Source organism: Rhopalosiphum padi, chromosome 3, assembly GCF_020882245.1.
Source record: "Rhopalosiphum padi isolate XX-2018 chromosome 3, ASM2088224v1, whole genome shotgun sequence".
Taxonomy (NCBI): Eukaryota; Metazoa; Arthropoda; class Insecta; order Hemiptera; family Aphididae; genus Rhopalosiphum; species Rhopalosiphum padi.
In genome coordinates, this window is record NC_083599.1 from 12908851 (window position 1) to 12928451 (window position 19601).

General features: G+C 24.7%; 2 protein-coding genes across 2 annotated transcripts; both read left to right on the forward strand.

Moving 5' to 3' along the window:
* Positions 1-238: 238 nt before the first annotated feature.
* Positions 239-5773, forward strand: LOC132924811 (piwi-like protein Siwi). The gene is made up of 17 exons (XM_060989254.1): positions 239-457; positions 519-558; positions 797-895; positions 1945-2156; positions 2401-2586; positions 2652-2828; positions 2890-3045; positions 3116-3261; positions 3328-3436; positions 3513-3802; positions 3857-4011; positions 4085-4209; positions 4272-4440; positions 4889-5010; positions 5074-5231; positions 5399-5546; positions 5621-5773. The coding sequence occupies exons 1-17, from the start codon at positions 239-241 to the stop codon at positions 5735-5737; spliced, it is 2628 nt and encodes an 875-aa protein (XP_060845237.1). The 3' UTR covers positions 5738-5773.
* A 7935-nt stretch (positions 5774-13708) lies between these two features.
* LOC132924812 (ATP-dependent RNA helicase vasa-like) lies at positions 13709-19119 on the forward strand. The gene is made up of 8 exons (XM_060989255.1): positions 13709-13987; positions 14694-14915; positions 15354-15530; positions 15609-15804; positions 16089-16286; positions 17517-17689; positions 17772-17876; positions 19078-19119. The coding sequence occupies exons 1-8, from the start codon at positions 13709-13711 to the stop codon at positions 19117-19119; spliced, it is 1392 nt and encodes a 463-aa protein (XP_060845238.1).
* The last annotated feature ends 482 nt before the right edge of the window (positions 19120-19601 follow it).

Consider the following 19601-nt stretch of genomic DNA (forward strand, 5'->3'; position numbering starts at 1 on the left):
TCTCGTAGTCTTTGAAATAACAATTTTCCATAAAAAAGCTCTTAATCTAAATACATAAATAAACCGCGAACTGTGAATAAATGCACTGATTAATATACCGGTATTTTAACTAATGCATAATTATTATTTATTGATAATAATTTTTTTTTTATTTTCTTATAGTTTTTATTATATTTTTTTTCAATGTTAGTTAAAACTTTTAGAAATTAAAACTATTATTTTATTAGAATAATTAAAAATGGAAAACAGATCTCGAGGCAGAGGTAGGCATTGTCCACAACGACCAATGCTACCACAACCTCAACTTCAAGCATGTACATCGCAGCTAAGAGCCCCAAGACCACCAATACCACAACAACAATTTCAAGCATGTACATCGCAGCTAAGAGCCCCAAGACCACCAATACGTGGAAATTTAAGTGTTGATACAAGTCTTACTCATAATCAAAAGACAAAAGTAAAAATTCCATTAAAATTGCATGATATTTACTTTTATTTATATGAAACTATTTTTTAAGGTGCAACAAGTTACAGATGAACTTAAAAAAATGTATACTGGTAATATAATTTAGCATGTATTAAATTAATATAGTCTAAATAGCATAGGTACTTATTATGTATTATAAATTCAAGTTCATATTGTTAATTTTGACGTAACATCAATTTAATTAAGAAGATAGGTACGTCAAAACAAATTTGTATGTAATAAATTACCTATACATTTTCTTACTCGTCTATTATTTTTGTAATATATTTATTTATAGGTACCTTATTTATCAAAATATTTTCTTTGTAGATGAACTAGAACTGGTAAAAAATGAAGACAATCAAAGCCAATTAAACAAAACTGAACACAAAAATAAACCAAGAATGCAATTTCATAGCATAAAACAAGGTAAAGTATAATCTACGATGATATTATAATCAATTATATCTTATCAGGGCCACGTTTTTATGAAATTGTATATTTTTTCATTTTTACATTTTTGTCAGAAATCTTTATGAATTGTAATAGTTTAAAGCTAATAACAACAATTTATTTAACATACATCTGTTTATTTAATGGTATTGCATACCTATTTTTGATTATTTTAACAAAATTTAATATTTATTGTCTATTAAAGTGAAATTTAAAAAAATTACAATACCTAATTATTTAACATGTTATAGAAATCTGATAAAGTGATAAAGGTGTAATATAATATTTAGTTAAGTAAAAATATGAGTAATAGGTAATTTCAGTTGACTACAGACCTATTGTTTATTGGTTAACTAATATAAATGTTATAGTTTTTTCACTTTCTTGTTCATAAACTTGCTAAGCAATTTCGTATTAAAAAAATATATGTTCTATATTGAGTAACTAATTAAGCTGATATATTTATTTTAAATTATTTATATATCTAATAAGGCAATAAATTAATAATTATTAAACAAATGATTTAATAGTGTACACTGTACAATTGTATGTTTGTTATTATTTTATTAATGTTCACAAAACTTAACTTTTCCACAAATAACTTAGTGAGTATTCAAATTAATATTGAGTTTTATTTAAATTATAGTATGTAATAATACACAACAATATAAAATTAGTGATAGCTTACACAATATGATTTTTAGATTAAGCAAAACAGCCAAAAAATATATAAAATAATAAAGTTAGGAACAAAATTGAATGTTAAAGTATACAATTTGAGTATAGTTATTATTACCAAAATGTATGTAATGGTTAATTGATACTTAAAAAAATCATTACAAACTCCAGACCAGCACATTAAATTGCTGCCAAAATGTATTACTATCATTTTATTGATAATGTACTATTTGGTGGTGCCTACATACTTTTAATTTAGTGTTATATAAGTAAAATGTATAACAATATTAATAAATTGTATATTAATAGCATTTATATTGTGAATAATATGTATTTGTATACTTTAGGAACTTCTGGACAACCAATAAAACTATTAGCAAATTATTTTCCCATCATAACATACACAAATTGGTGCTTGTACCAATATCGAGTTGACTATAATCCTGAAGAAGATAGAATTAGTACTAAAAGAGGATTGTTAGCACAACATCGAGAACTTTTAGGCGGATATCTATTTGATGGAACGATGTTATTTTCTGGAACGCGATTTGATCCACCAGTAAGTTTTTTTATAAAGTAAATGACTTATTTTATATTTTATAATATATACATTTTATCAATAATTAATTGATTTATTTTTTTAATAATAACTTGTTATTCTGAGGATTGTATAAAAATTGATTTACATTTATAATAGCCACTAAATTAAAATAGCTCACTACTGTTTCATTAAATGTTTAGTGAATGCCTTGGTAACCCAACATTATAAAATGTTAAAAATTAATTATAATATTTTGGTTTAGACTTTCGAACTTGCATCTACTTGTCGCTTGGATAATAAAATTGTAATAATTACAATAAAATTCACAAATGTAATAGAAACTGGGGATTATGCTAATATTCAAGTTTTCAACTTGCTTTTGCGTAATTGTTTGAGGCATCTTAAACTAACAATGATTGGAAGGAACTTTTATGATCCAGAAGCCAAAGTAAAATTTTAATTCTATTATTATTTTATTCATTACTTGGCTGACTCTTTGTAATATGCTTTAAGATTGATATAGCTCAACACAAACTTCAACTTTGGCCGGGCTATGAAACAACCATTGGCAGGTATGAAGATAACATTTTATTATGTGCTGAAATATCTACTAAAGTCATGCGTCAAGAGACAGTATTAGATTTTTTTAAACAGTGTGCTGCTGATAGAAACCGAAATAAGGATTGGATGGTAAATTTATTTTGATATATTTTGACCACTGATAATTAAATGATTGATATATATTATTTAGATACACTTTAAAAGTGTTGTTATTGGTACTACAGTAATGACTAAATACAACAACAAAACATATAAAATTGACGATATTGATGAAAATTCTGATCCTAATTCTGAATTTAAAAAAAAAGATGAATCTAAAATGACTTACATACAATATTACAAAGAAGTACTATCTTAAATTAGTAATATTTAATATTTTAGGCTATTAGTTATTAGTATGTTGATAACTGTATTAGAAATGGAACATGAAAATTTGTGGTGGCAAGCAGCCAATGTTGATTTCCAAAAATAAGAGATCGATACGCAGGTTTGGAGTTGAAGATACACTAGTTTATCTAGTTCCAGAATTATGCATTATGACTGGTATAACAGATGCAATGAGGTAGTTAAATTAAAAATGTTTTTAATTATATGCACTATATTTTAACTATCTTGTTTTTAATGATAGAAACAATTTCACGCTTATGAAAGATATGTCCATACATACTCGTGTGAATCCCAAAGAACGCATAGACAGATTGACAAATTTTGCAAATCGTCTTCTTTCTACACCTGACGTAAATGTTTTTATTTAATTAAAAAAGTTTGTAAATACTAAAATCATTTTATTACTATTATTATTATTTTTTCTAGTCTGTTAATGAATTAAAAAGATGGAATCTTACATTAAGTAACAAGTTAATTGAACTTACTGGTCGTACATTACAACCAGAACCAATTCAGAGTCGAACTGTAGGATATAACGGTGGTATAGAAGCTGATTGGACAAGACACTTACGCTCATTACCTATGTTCATTTCTGCTACTGTAAAAAAATGGGTTATTTTAACTCCTAAGGACTGCTATACTGAAGTTTATACTTTTGCTAAAAATCTTGCAAAGGCAGGACAAGGGATGTCATTTATATTACCTAAGCCTGACATGTAAATATTTGTTTTAGCATAAATTTTTTGATAGTTAATTAGTATAAATTTTAGATGTGCTATGGCTGATGGAAAATCAAGTACATTTTTGAGCGAACTAGAAAGAGTAATTAATGAATTGAATCCATCATTGATTTTATGTGTTATTCCATCGGCACGTGGTGATATTTATAGTTTGATTAAACGAAAATTATGTATAGATAGAGCAGGTATAATTCTAATTTATTAATTAATATTGATTTTATTAAATAATTTATAATTCCCGTGAACATTGTTTTTCAGTACCCTCACAAGTAGTACTATTGAAAAATGTGCAAAAAAACAATTTGTCAGTTTGCACAAAAATTGCCATTCAAATAAATTGTAAGCTTGGTGGTGCTCCTTGGCTAATTACCATTCCCAAAAAAGTAAATGTTGAAATATATTTTGTATACACATTTATTGAATAATTTAACCTATTGTTATGTAGGGTATGATGATTATTGGTTTTGATGTGTGTCATGACAGTCAACGGAAAAATATATCATTTGGAGCCTTGGTATCTACAATGAATGATGCTCACACAAGTTATTTCAGTTGTGTGGAGCCTCATGAAAGTGGCGAAGAACTATCTGTTCATTTTGCTACTGGCATAAGTAGTAAGTCATTTTGAATTTTTCATTTGAAGATTTTTTTAATTTAACTTAATATTCTGGAAAATATCAGGTCAAGTTAATTTATTAACAATGTAAAAAGTAAAAACACTAAATTTAATCTTATTTCTAGTTGATTTTTATTAAATTTCTGGTATAATTCTTACTACTACTTCATGTGTGAACTTATTTCTAACCCTGGTAGTATAGGAAGAATCTATCTGCCAATAAACTTCTCATTAAGAGAATGAGATGAATTATGAATATCTCCAATCAGTCTTATTATTAAAAAAAATTGAAATTAATTTAACAATTAGATAATTATAATTATTATTGCATCACAATACACATTATTTTAGTGTCCATTTAACATTGTTATATTTTTTTTTATTGTTTTATAAATTTAGAAAAACAATATAATAATTGTGCATGTATAAATTTTTTTTTATTTCAGAGGCATTGTCAAAATACCGGAATAAAAATGGCACATTACCTACCTCTATTGTTGTATATAGAGATGGTGTTGGAGAAGGTCAAATATCTCATGTCTATAGAACTGAAGTTAGGCTTTTGCAAGTAAGATTGATTAAATTATTTTTAATTTTCATATTTTGATTGATTTCTTAATTTTTTTTTTAGACTGCTTGTATACAATTTTATGGTGCAAGTTCTGTCCCCTTTGCTTTTCTTATAGTAACAAAACGCATAAGTTCAAGGTTTTTTGCTCCTACTAATAAAGGGCCTGAAAACCCCCAACCTGGTACAGTTATTGATAGTGTTGTAACAGACCCAACCAAGTAAGCTATAAATCATTTATTTTAACTTTAGGTGTTTATTTTTAAAATTGAATAAAATTAGTATCTTTATCCCATTACATGATTGAGTTTATTGTTAGAAATGTATTATTTTTTTTACTTTAGTTATTCAGCAATGGAATATAATGCTCAAATATTATGAATTTTAGGTATGATTTTTTCTTAGTTTCTCAACATGTAAGACAGGGTACTGTAACTCCTACACATTATCAAGTGATTGAAGATACGCTTAAACTTCCTCCCGATATAATGCAAAGACTTACATTCAAGTTGACCCATATGTACTACAATTGGTCGGTTAGTATACCTTATTATGAACTTTATTATTATTATTATTATTATCTATACTCATCAATTTGTATTAACTGCAGGGTACTGTACGAGTTCCTGCTCCATGTCAGCTGGCTCACAAGTTGGCATTCCTCACTGGTCAAAGTCTCAGACGTTCTCCCAACATTGAATTGGACGAATTATTATACTTCTTATAGGACATGGTGATATTTTTTTCTTTTAATATTAGTTTCCAAAATTGTTGTGCAGTATACATTTTTATAATTATTTTTTTTGTTATATATTATTTTGTAACTTCTTTTATTTTTTACTAATATTGTTTTGTGTGTTCATTTTATTAAATATTAATTGTTTTATTATCCTATACATATTTATTATTTTATTTGAGTTTTTGTTATTAATATATCTTTTTAGAGAGTCAATATAAATGTGATTTTTTTTTTGTTAAAACAATGGTATATACCTATATTATCCATTTATTGTAGTAATTCGTGACTGACAGCTCTGTAATAATTATTAAAAATTCAGACAACACTTATTTTATGATGATGCAGTCATGTAGTTTAAACACTATAGATTTTGTCATTTTGACAATCACATTCTCCAATAATATAATCTGAATATATGACCTTTAATAATAATATAATTATTTCCAAAATACTTCCAATATGTTTTATTATATTCAATTATTCTTGGTTTTTTAATCAACTAATTTAGACTGTGTAACGTACATCTAAGTTTAATAAATTATTCATTTACAATAATGCAAAGTTAAATTCATGGTTTTATTCACTTGTTTTTTAATTTGTTCATGGGGTTATCAATGAGAAATCTTGCAAGCCTTCTTTGTTGACAACATGTCTTTAGTGGTTGCCTCCTTGAGAATATGTTTTCTAACTTAAAGACACTGCCGTATTCTCTAGAATTAATTAATATTAAAAAACTAAATAAACATATACTTTTATTTCACTTTAAATACTTGTGATTTTATTGATTTATTACAAGTTTTATACTAAGCTTTATGACACATACATTACAATGACTTACTAACCATTGCATAAAATCTTTATAATAATAAAATTAATAATATAATTATTGCTAGGTATAATTTATTTAAATCATTATTATGGTATGATAGACATTTTTGCAGAATCTATACCATATATTACTACCACAATTGAATATATTATAGACTGTTACATAGGACTAATTTTGAATTGAAATTTTAATGGTATCAAAACACCTGTAGTTTTATTATTTAATCGTCACTTCTTTCAAACCATCAATAAACCCTTCATTTTTCAAAAAAGTAAAAATCTTATAATCCGAATTAAATAATTTAAATGGATGTTTCAAACTAAAAAATAAAATAGAAAAAAAATTAATTTTACATGTATTGCTAGGGTCTCTTAATGATAAATAAAAAAAACAATTTAAAATGTTAATTAATTAAAACAAAAGTTATTCCAAAAGTCAGTTCTATCTGATATATTCTAACTTAAAGACACTGCCGTATTCTCTATAATTAATTAATATTACAAACTAAATAAACATATACTTTTATTTCACTTTAAATACTTGTGATTTTATTGATTTATTACAAGTTTTATGTTTTGTATTGTTTATTAAAATTTGCCATACATACTTTTTTAATTTTTATGTTAAAGTTTTGATTTGTAATTTGTATTAAATTGATTAATTAATAGTTTTTGCACTGCTTAGCCATCTTATCTCTTCATATTAATATTTTAAAAAATAATCTCAGTTTATTTATTACTTTTTTTTTAAAGGAATCAATAATCAATAAATTATAACAGATTAATTATTATAGCACAGAATATAACAATATTGTAGTTATTTATGATTATAGTTTAAAATAATATGTACTATAATTTATTCCTCTTATTAATTATGCATAATTAACTACTAAAAACTTATAATATTGTACCTGAAATTAACAGTGGTGATATTGGTGGATGGCATGCCATTAGTAACTTAAATACCATCACATCAAACAGAAAGTTAACAGTACTTCAACTCCCACCAACTAGAATCTTCTTAAGCAATACTTTGCCATCTGCATATAAATGATTTGTATATAAATATGTACATTACATTTATATTATCATATTTATGTATATTTCACTTATTTTATATTCATCCTTATATTGGTTTCAGGATACAAATTTATATTTTACTGTAACCAAGTTTAAATCAATTAATTTTTTCCACAAATTTTAATGGTTTTGACTATTATTCGATTTTTAACACAAATAATATCATCATCATTATTATTATTATTATTAGTAGTAGTAGTATTTAGGCCTATGTTTTATTATTAAATTAAAATACAGTATAACACATACATTACAATGACTTGCTAACCATTGCATAATATGAAAAATGATTCTAAGCGGAAACAGTGTGTCAGTCTCTTTCTCTAAGTGTATTTAAAGTTTATTTATATTATTATTGCTAGGTATAATTTATTTAAACCACTACTACGGTATAATAGATATTTTTGCAGAAACTGTACCATATATTACTAACATAATTGAATATATAGACTATTTAGTATATTATAATATGCATAATATATTATTATTTATAGGTACTATATAATAATATTAATTCAGACATATCATATTTTATAGATAATTCTGACTTGAAGGTAAACATACTAACTAGATCCAATTATAGCTATCAAAAACCACAAAATATTTTTACTGCTCAAAAAAGTGAATCACAAACATAAAGAATGTATTTTATAAATAAATTATGTATTTATAAATTCAAAAAAAAGAGCACAAAGCCTATAATTGTTCCTCTCAGAATCTAAAATTTTAAGTACATAATTTAACGTTACATTTTATTCATAGAGTCATACTCCTTAAATTACTTTAAGTACTAAGACAATAAGTACTTAAGTTGATTGAATAACAATGACCAATCTAGAAATTTTTTCAGAAATGAATAATTTTTTTGTAATTATCTGGGGGAATTTGTTTGAACTTTTAGATGGATTGCAGTTAATTTTCACAAGAAGGTGATTGAACCGATGAGGGTAACGGAGACACAACATGGGGGTGCGACTTCCTCTTAAATAAAATATATGAGAATGGTCTTTTGGCCGAATTATAAATTTTTATGACAAAATAAAATACATTCTATTTCTAATTTATGGCAAAAAAAATTAAATATTGTTATCCCTTGTGTCATAATCATAAAGTATGTATATTTTCCCACTTATGTCATCCCTACCTGAATCCGCGCCGCCGTCTTTCCAATGATGTCCATTTGTAGTAATAAAAATCGCCACACCGCAGAGCTGCAGGTAAACGAGAAAGCCTATACGCACGCCGTATTACAACACTTTTTTCTCGGCATTTCAAGGGACAACACATCGTGTCATATAACATCGTGCTACTGTTTAGTCTGAACTACGTATAATATTAAGTATTACCTACTGCTGTTTTTTGTGAGTATTATATTTTTGTTTATAATTGATCGTTGTTATTATTATTATTACTATATTGTTTACTAGTTTACTTATTATCTGAAAATCGGCTTATATAATGTAGCATTTTAAATTGCATTATTCTTGTCGTTGGGCATAGTTCCGTAAATTATTTAGTTAATATCGATCAATAATATCGTGGCGATTAAGCAATTACAAAAATATCTCATGTATATAAATATTTCAAGTATAAAAATATTGCAATAATCCAGTGACATGTGTTGATTTGAAGTAAAACATTTTGCGTAAAATATAACACAAATAATAAAAATTATTATATTATTTAATAATATTTGAACAATAATATACTATAATTTCATTTATTTATTTACAAAATCAACACAATTTTTTTTATTTGAACTGCATCATAATCTTTATACTTTTTTTAGTTGTTTTTAATCAACCGCTTATTATTTTATTTTGAAACCATTTAAAAGTAGGTACACCGTTTTCGACAACCACATTTGTAGCATTCGTCTTGCTATCGTATAACGTGCAAATGTTACGTTAAAAAAAATCTGTTTTAATCTGTTATTTTTATATCAACATTTATTAATATAATAAAATGATAACTGTAAACGATTTTAAAAATTATCGCTATAAAATGCTCATAATTTAAGGTTGTTTTTTGTCATAATATCATAAGGACGTGTAGGTAAATGGTACATTACAAGTATATTATTTTTTGTGAGTATTTTATTATTATATTGGGTAGGTACATGGTGGACATTTCTTGACGCTATATGCACACTCGTTTGAACAGGGACCACGTTGTGGGATTGTATTGTCACATTGACCGATACAATACGACCAATACCGAGAAGGCGAAGAATTTCTTTTATTGTATCTAAATTCTTAACCTTTGTCCGTAAAACGGGTCTAAACTATTGTTATATCAACCACTCGGTCAGTGGTGTCATCCCTTCTAAGTGTACGACTGTACAAATATGCGTTGTCTCGATAGCACGATTTATTGTACATTACGAGTATATTTTTTTTTGTGTGTATTATATTATTATATATGTACAGTAGACATTTCTTAGCGCTATGAGCACACTCGTAAGAAGGGCAATAGCTTGTCACATTGACCGATACAATATGACCAATACCGAGGAGGTGAATAATTTCGTTTATTGTACATAAATTCGTAAGATGTGTCCATAATAAGGTCTAAATAACTGTTATAAGGCTCTTGTCGACAACTCGGTCGGTGGTGTCATATCCTCCAAGTACAGCTGTACAAATATGCGTTGTCTCGATAGCACGACTTATTCAGATGATTTTTTACAGTAAAAATAACGTTGGCAATAAAGTGTCTTCTTAACAATATTGAAACCACCCGAAGTATTCGGCGAATTTATAAAAATGTATTGTATAGTAAGAGTGACTATGGGGAAGATGTATTATCTGTAGATATATAAAAAAAAAACATCTATACTTCACACACTAAGCCAACGACCCTGAACGTGATATTAATACTACTTCTACCAATCTACTCATTTTAATAATGGAATTTATTTTTTCAATTTCTATTTCGTAACAATAAAAAAGAATTATTCAAAATGTCATGGGACCTTTTATTAACATGTATACATTGTACACACATTTAAGACAATTTTATCGTATTTGAATTGAAAATAAACTAATACATCAATATTCAACAAATATAAATGTATAATTACTAAATAATGGCTCACGAAATACGTGTTTTAATATTGTATTCTGAATACTGAATTATTTATTATTATTATTATATCGTGTGTACTGTGTACCATATGCTATCAATAATTATTTAGTTTAAAATTAAAATTTCTATACTTATTCTTTTTTAAGTTACTACACAAAACGAAATTTGTTTTAATAAATTCCTGTACACATAAAAATGCATTTGATTTTTAATATATTGCACAAAACTTAAATAATATTGAAATAGTCATTGGATCTCTCCGTAATGTGTGAAAATGGGGGTAATTATCAGGGCGGGGGGACAAAATAAAACTAGATTCCAAAACCTTTTTATAGCATATAAATACCTATAAGGTTGGTATTTCTTGAAACGGAATGAGGAAGAAAGGGAATGTATGTATGTGAACATAAGCTTTAAAAAAACTTTTAACTGCTGAAATCACTACATTACATTATTATAATATTTTAACAGAATAATTCAATAAATATTAATATTATAATATAAAATAGCTACTGGTGTGAAAACAAATATTGCAAGTTTCTATTTTTAAGACCAAAATGTTTTTATAACATTGTCAATGTTTGTATTTGTTCATCATCAATTTGTTTCCCTATGAACACTGATAATTTATAGTTTATCAAGCCTTTTCTCATTCACTATTTTTAACACCAATAATAATGACTAATAATATTATATTAAATTACCCATATTTTATTAGTATAATACTATTAATAGTTGAAATTAAGGTTTTGTAAAAGTTTATTTTATTATATTTACAAATATTTGCAATAGGTTACAAAGTTATTTTTTGAAATGATAAACATTATTATTATTACCTGTACAACATCTATTATTTTATTTATTTAGTAAATTATCCATTGGTTATTTATCCCATTTACTTGTCGAGTTACAACATTTTAATATTTATTTTTACTTAGTTATGCATAGGTAATCAACAATAGTATTCCTATTGTATATTCCTATGTATCAGAAGTGTAACCTATATAACACTTATGTTACATAAAATAATGTAAATTTTTTTTATTAAAAAGCAGACATAGGTCTTTAACAGTGAACAGTAAAATAACAGTCATATTTCTAATAGATATTATTTTACAAATATTGGCACTCGGTAATAAACTTTAATAGATGTAGAACTAAAATTTGGTCGATGACTCTTACTAATATCCTTCACTATTTTATTTGTGTTTTTTTAATATTTCTAAAAGATCAGTTTTAAAAATGTATGCACAGTATGGAAATTTATATTTATACCTTGTAATTTACTAAAAATAGAGGTTCCTTCAAATATTGTAGAATAATAAGTTAATTATTTTTAAATTAATTACAAAACCACTATTTGGTATTAAATATAAAAAAAGTATATGAAATATGAATTCAAAATATACATATTTTTTTGCATTCTTTATTTCTTTCTAGGCGGGGCTCTCTTATGTCTTCATAATCGTTAATTATATTGTAAACACCTATGTAGATTTTTACATATATATATATATTATTTGTAAACGTTAGTATAACAAAAATAATAAAAATCTTTGCACACTAAAAAAAATAGTTACATAGGACTAATTTTGAATTGAAATTTTAATGGTATCAAAACACCTGCAGTTATTATTTATTTTCTATTATTCCAGTTCTATGAGCTGGCATCATTTAGTTTTTAATCGTCACTTCTTTAAAATCATTGATAAGCCCTTCATTTTTCAAAAAGTAAAAAGCTTATAATCTGAATTAAATAATTTAAAAGGATGTCTAAGACAAAAAACTAAAATAGAAAAACAGTTAAACAAAGAAGGGGGAAAAAAGTAGATTTAACAAAATTTGTGAAAGTATCTAACAGTGGAGTAATAATATATAATTTTACATATTCTTGAATTTCTATGATATTTTTTCTAGAAAAGTTATTGTTATTGTAAAAAGCCAGTGAAAATTGTAAAATTGTTTTTTTGGTATATCAACATCTGGTAAAAAATTAAATATATTTATTGAAACAATATTATCATTATTTATCGAATCACTTTACCTACAAAGGTGGTGTCGTATAATATGTGACACATTAGTTTTTCAAAATAATAGTAGGAATATTTACATATAAAGCACAACATTTTAACTCTTTAAATTTGAAATACAAATGTGTGTAAAAAAAATAATATATTGAAATTGTCGTAGGTACCTTTCAACATTTTATTAATGGTAAAAACAAAATTACTATGATAAATTAATGTTTTATTTGGGACTTGAATTCATTTATTATAAAAATTTAAAATTAATAATTAGGGATGAGAAATTCAAGAAATTACTTATTTTTTCCATGTATTCTATTTATTGCTAGGTGAACTGAAAAGGTGTTCCATAACCTATTGACTTCATATTTTGCATATTATAGTATCTTTTTTCAAGAATAGCATATTACATAATGATTTTGCGTATAAAAATGCATTTTTAGTCAATTTGTATTTACTTTAATACAATTTATCCTATAAAATAATTATTAAAAACAAAACCTGTAGTTTTATATGAGGGCGTTGGTAACAATTTAAACAATGGACTGCATATAGTTTGGAGGTGTGAACAAAATAATAACTAATTGTGAGTGTCTGTCGTCACAATATTTACAAAAATAAATATATTTTTTTAATTTAGAAAAGTTTTATTTGTTTTAAAAATATTTACTAAGACAAATGTTGTTGTTTAGGAGTTAGAAATGTTCAAATGTTCAATGCAACAAATTTAATTTATTTACATAGGTGGATCTATATTTTTTGTTGTAAAATAATTTAATAACTAATAAGTATAGTTAAGTAAAAATAGTAAATATTTAATAGTATTATTATATTAAACAATTATTTTGATTAATTTATTGTGCATATTTTTATGCAAATTAAACATTTATCTTTATTTAAATTGTTTATGATATAGCTATGATATGCTGATTATCGACTAATGGAACAATATATAGATGATGAATCTATTTTTGATGACGCATTCAATTCGAACATAAAGTTCGAAAAATGTAATGATACCGAAGTAAAGGTGAATGGTAAAAACATACCCGAAGCGGTTAAACAGTTTGTGTCTATAAAGAATATTCCAAAAATATTATTGAGTAATATAAGGAAAAAGAAATTTATGCGACCTACGCCAATTCAGAAATACTCTATTCCAATTATTTTATCTGGTAGAGATTTGATGGCCACTGCACAAACTGGTTCAGGAAAAACGGTAATTAAATAATGTAAACATTAGTATTTAGTTATATTTATAGTGGTAGTACCTGCATACAATTAATTTTTATAGTGGTAAAAGAATATTCAGTGACTGCTGTTTTTTAGAACATAATACGAATAACTTTATAACTATTTATGTAGTCAAAATAAAGATGTTGTGCTGATATATATTTTTACAGCTACTCTTATGATATGTAATTATGTGTGTTAAAAAATAATTATACTGGAATAATTTAAACTTGTTCATCAAATCTACCAGTGGAGATTTTAAAATATTTAAATCATTTTTGTAAAAATGTTTACAATGTATTAAATGTTTTACTAAATATGAAATAAGCACATTATACAATTAATACAAACAAGCTATAGATTCAGTTAAATTCTATCTGCCATTTAAGAAATTCATTATTTATCTAAATACCTATTTTATTGAAGTTATGATTTACGATTTATATTTATCCATCCTTTTCATATAATACTATATTATAATAATTCATTATTTAGAAATTTATATGCCCATAAAATTATTTCTTATTATTACATGCACCACCACCCCACCCCCACAAAAAAAAAATAATAATAATAAAATAAAAGATATATGTAACTCAACTTTGAAATAACTATAGATAACAATATTATTAACATATACCTAAATAACACAAAGAATGTTGCCTATTTATTATTATATATACTTATTTTAGATTGCTTTTATCTTACCAATCATACAAAAATTGATCATTGACCCAGTAACATTAGTAAAAGATAGAAATCATTGTGAACCCCAAGTTATCATAATAGTACCTACGAGAGAATTGGCTGTTCAAATGAAAATGACTATAACAAAATTAACAAGGAATACAGGAATTTTTTCGTTTGCTTGTTATGGTGGTATTAAAGCCACTTATCAAAAAAGTCAAATTCTTGTAAGTAGAATGTTTTTAAATAATAATTAGAATACCATATTATTATGTAAGTATATATTGTCATATCACACATGTTAAATGACATACAACTCATGCTTTTTGTTCACTCTAAACTAATGACTATAATCAAAAATTCTTAAGTCCAACTTTTTAAGTTAAGTCCATAGTAATTGATAGTATTTTTGTTCACCTCTCCGCATACAACTGTCCTACTAAACTCTCCTCACGCACTGACAGCAGTGGTATTAAATAACAAATTATTATGTTGCTTCAGCATAATTTTCTGCCCTGATGCTACCTATATTTGTTATTAAGATATTAATACATATATTATAGTATAATGTTAATGGTCATCTAAAATATAAGAAAATATATTATATTGGATAAAATATAAGTATTTTATAATAATAATAATGTTATCAATATTTTTTATATTAGAGAGGTTGTCACATACTTGTAGCCACGATTGGTCGATTAAATTCGTTTGTTCAGAATGGTGTCATAACATTTTCTTCAGTAAGAATTTTGGTTTTGAATGAAGTTGATAGGATGTTATATGACGACATGAAATCAAAGATTGATTGTATTTTAAATCATTTTACAATGCCACCTGTCGTAAGTTTTTATTGATAAATAATTGTGGAGTAAATGCTTATAGTGTAGTACTGAATGTCAAATGTTTATAATTTTCAGATGAATAGACAGACAATTATGATGTCAGCAACTTTACCAGATAAAACTCAGCATTTAGCACAATTCTATTTAAAGAAAGATTATTTATTATTGGCAGTTGGTATTGTTAGTAGCACTTCAATTAATATTAAACAAACCTTTTACTTGGTTAATAAATTTGAAAAACGTGACATGTTAACTACAATTTTGAAAAAAGGTTGGTATTATAAATAATTGAATAAAATATATGTACTTTATTTATATTAAGAAGGAACATCAGCAGCAATCATAGACTAAGATATGATCTACATAATATATATTTTAGTCTGCGGTAGCAACTAAATTTTGTCAGGCGTTTGTATGCTTGTAATCCTTACCATGTCATCCATCTGGATGCCTACCATATTGTCATACCTTTAAACATAAGTTGGCCACCAGATTCCTATCTAATGTGAATGAATTATGAATATAATTTTAAAAAAAACATTTGTTCTTTTGTAGATTCAGCAGGAACTATAGTATTTGTAAAACGTAAATGGGTAGTAGACTATCTTGTTACATACCTAAACAAAAATAATATACCATCAGTAGCTTTACATGGTAATCATTTACAACATCACAGAAAAATTGCATTAAGTAATTTTCATGACAAAAAGACGAATGTACTTGTGGCCACAGATTTAGCTTCAAGAGGTTTAGGTAAATATGTTATTATTCTATAAATTTAATTTAATTTGACAGATAATTCTGTGTATTTTTATAATTTCATCATATGGTAATCTTCTGATATAAGACACCATACCAATTATTTACTGGCTCCACTCATACAACCAATAAAAAAAAAAAGAAGTTATTCCTTGTTTATAGTACAATGAGTTGGAGTCTGAAATATGTATAATCATTCATTAGCCTTTTGACAAATTATAATTATTTATTAGTTTTGTATGACCTTCATTTAATTCATTATAATATTAGAATATACTATTAATAATTAACAGGTAAAACAAAATAAGTAAATACATAAATAGGTAGAATAAATATAGAATATAGACCAGCATTGACGTGTATACTGGTTTGTACCACTTATGTTTTTAATGCAGTTTGTAAAGTTTTCTTTAAAGGCGTATTTATTATGTAGTGAAACTTTGATTATCCATCAGGCATCAAACTAAAGCTCTGGCGAATAATCAAATAGACAGTTAATAGGATGAATGGAAAAAATTTATTTTTTTATGAAAACAAAACAAAAAAAAAATTGATGTTTAATTTTTGTACATTGTTGTACATTTGTATGTATATATTTTATTATGAAATACTATAATGTATAATCCAAATAGTTATTGGAAATATACTTAACATTAAGTTTTAACCTTACCAAAAATGTTAAATAATAAAATTATAAAGTAACATATAAGCATAAATTATATATTCCTTTTACAGCATGATTTATTGATTTTACACAAATGTTGGTCTATTTGTATTAGTAAAACAGAACTACTTTGTATATTTTTTATATAGTCATGTTAAAATATTGATTGGGTTCTTATTGGATTTTTTTATTTTTGCCCATTTCACATTTTTTTTTCTTGTAATCACACAGAAAAATTACATTACAATATTACAATATAATATATCGATTACAATTTATTGTAAAACATAAAATTCATGTTTTAAATCATGCATTATTAACTTACATCATCATAATTTATATATGTTCTTTAGTTAATTTTAATTGTATTAATTGTATAACAATTTTTTCATTGCATATGCAACACCTTTCTAATATACTATTTGTAAAATAATAAAAAACAGAATCTATAGCAGTTATTTAATTATTTATTTATCAATAGTTGCATGCATAAAATAGTTTTAACATTTGTATTACTTACTTTATAATTTGTTGATACATTTTGACTTTTGAATCTTTAGATTTTAAATGTGTGAACCATGTAATTAATTTTGATATGCCACCAAGAATTGAAGAGTATGTGCAAAGAATTGGACGTAAAGGTAAACCGGAAACTCAAGCAATTTCTACTTCTTTCTTTGATCCTAATGAAGATCATTCATTGGTAGTACCGCTTATAAAAACTCTAGCATTGGTAATGAATGATGAGTATATACTTATCTTTTTTTAATCCAAGTTGTATTTATAATTTATAATTTTTAAATGTTGTGATTTAGGCAAATCAAGAAATACCTAATTGGTTAGTAAAACTAAGACATGATGCCAATTATAATGATGCTAATGATGTTTTAGATCAATTTGTAGGCTTATACATAAGCCATGTAAGTGATATTTATATTGTATTTACTATTGTTTTCTATATGTTGTGAAATGTATGGCATACCAAGTATGGACATTATTTAAGCATGCCATAGCTTATCCTTAATTTATATTGGATTTATTTATACTTCTATAACTATAGATTAAATTACCACGATAATAATGTTTATTTATTCATTGAAAGAATTTTTTTAAACTAATTATGCTTATGCGCAACAAATCTTCATATTTTTTTTATGACAACTCCTGTTTTAAATATAATTTTCTAATTAATCAATGTTTTCAAGTGATTTTTATCTATCAACTTGTATTCTAAACCTAAAATTGTTGAAATTAGAGTAGGTATAATTTAAAAAAATATAAACATATTAAATTTGATTTTTATTTTTTATTTGTACTTAGTTTTTCATTGTAAACACCATATTATGATACATATTTAATATTAAAGTAATAAATTATTTACTATTTATTTATTATTTTTTATTTTGACATTATAAAATTACATAATTTATTATAAAAACATGTATTTCCATAAAAATAAAATACTACATTTTTACGTAAATTTTTAACTATACGAGTACTATACATTTTTATTTACAATTTAATTTACAGATATTCAATTATAAATTATATAAATAGTGTTAAGAACAAAAAATACATACAAATAATAATAATAAAAGAAAATCAAATTTTAATACTTTTTTTTTTAATTATACCTAGCTCTAATGCTGTTTAATGTCCCGTAAACAGAATTGAAAAATAATGAGTGATAACGGTACCCTGTTTCCACAGACAAACAGTATACTTTGAAATTATTAATATTATCGAACATTGATTGTTTTTAAATTTAAAGCTTTGCATTTATTATAATGGTATACAATTAAGTTAGAACATTAATTTACATCTTTCACCCCAGAGTCCCTTATAGTTTTTGATAATTGAATAAGAACAATAGGTAGTTAAGTTGATGATTGTTATATATTAATTTAAAGACTTCAGTTCATAAATTTGATTCATATATTTAAATATTAATTACTATTAAGGTATTCTATTTTTATAGTTTTAAATTCAAATACCTATTAATTTGGTTCTTAACTAATTACAATTTAATATGTTATAGATTGGAATCTCATTTCAATTATAATAAATTAAGTATAAATAAATGTTAATAATTATAAAATGTTTATTTGTTTTTGTTTACAGAAACCAATTTTAGACAATTCAAATGACGACTACGAAGAATAGTAAATTTAAAATTGATTATTGAATCACCATTATTTTTTTTCATGTAAATAATAAAAAATAATAATGTATAAAATGTATATACTTATATACTTTATGATCTTAGGTTGTATTTTTTTTTATTTTTTTTTTGTTATGTTTTTACTATTTATTTTAGAATTAGAATTAGTAATGTGGTAGGTTGAATTAATCATTTCCAAGACTATTAAATGTATTATATTATTGTTAATTAAAGATCAGTGATCAGTTAGTAATTTTGAAAGAAGTACAATAAATTATTAAAAATAATACAGTAAAACAAAAGTTTGAATTCATTAATGCACAAAATAAAAGTTGTCGCAGTGTTGATGGCTTAGCTTATGTATAGATAGGCCAACTCATTTGCAAGCCATATAACCCAGTTGATAGAAGTGATTGTGAGTATAGTTAGTATATGTAAGGGAACAAAAAATGGAGCATGTGGAGTCTCAAGAAATTTAATATAT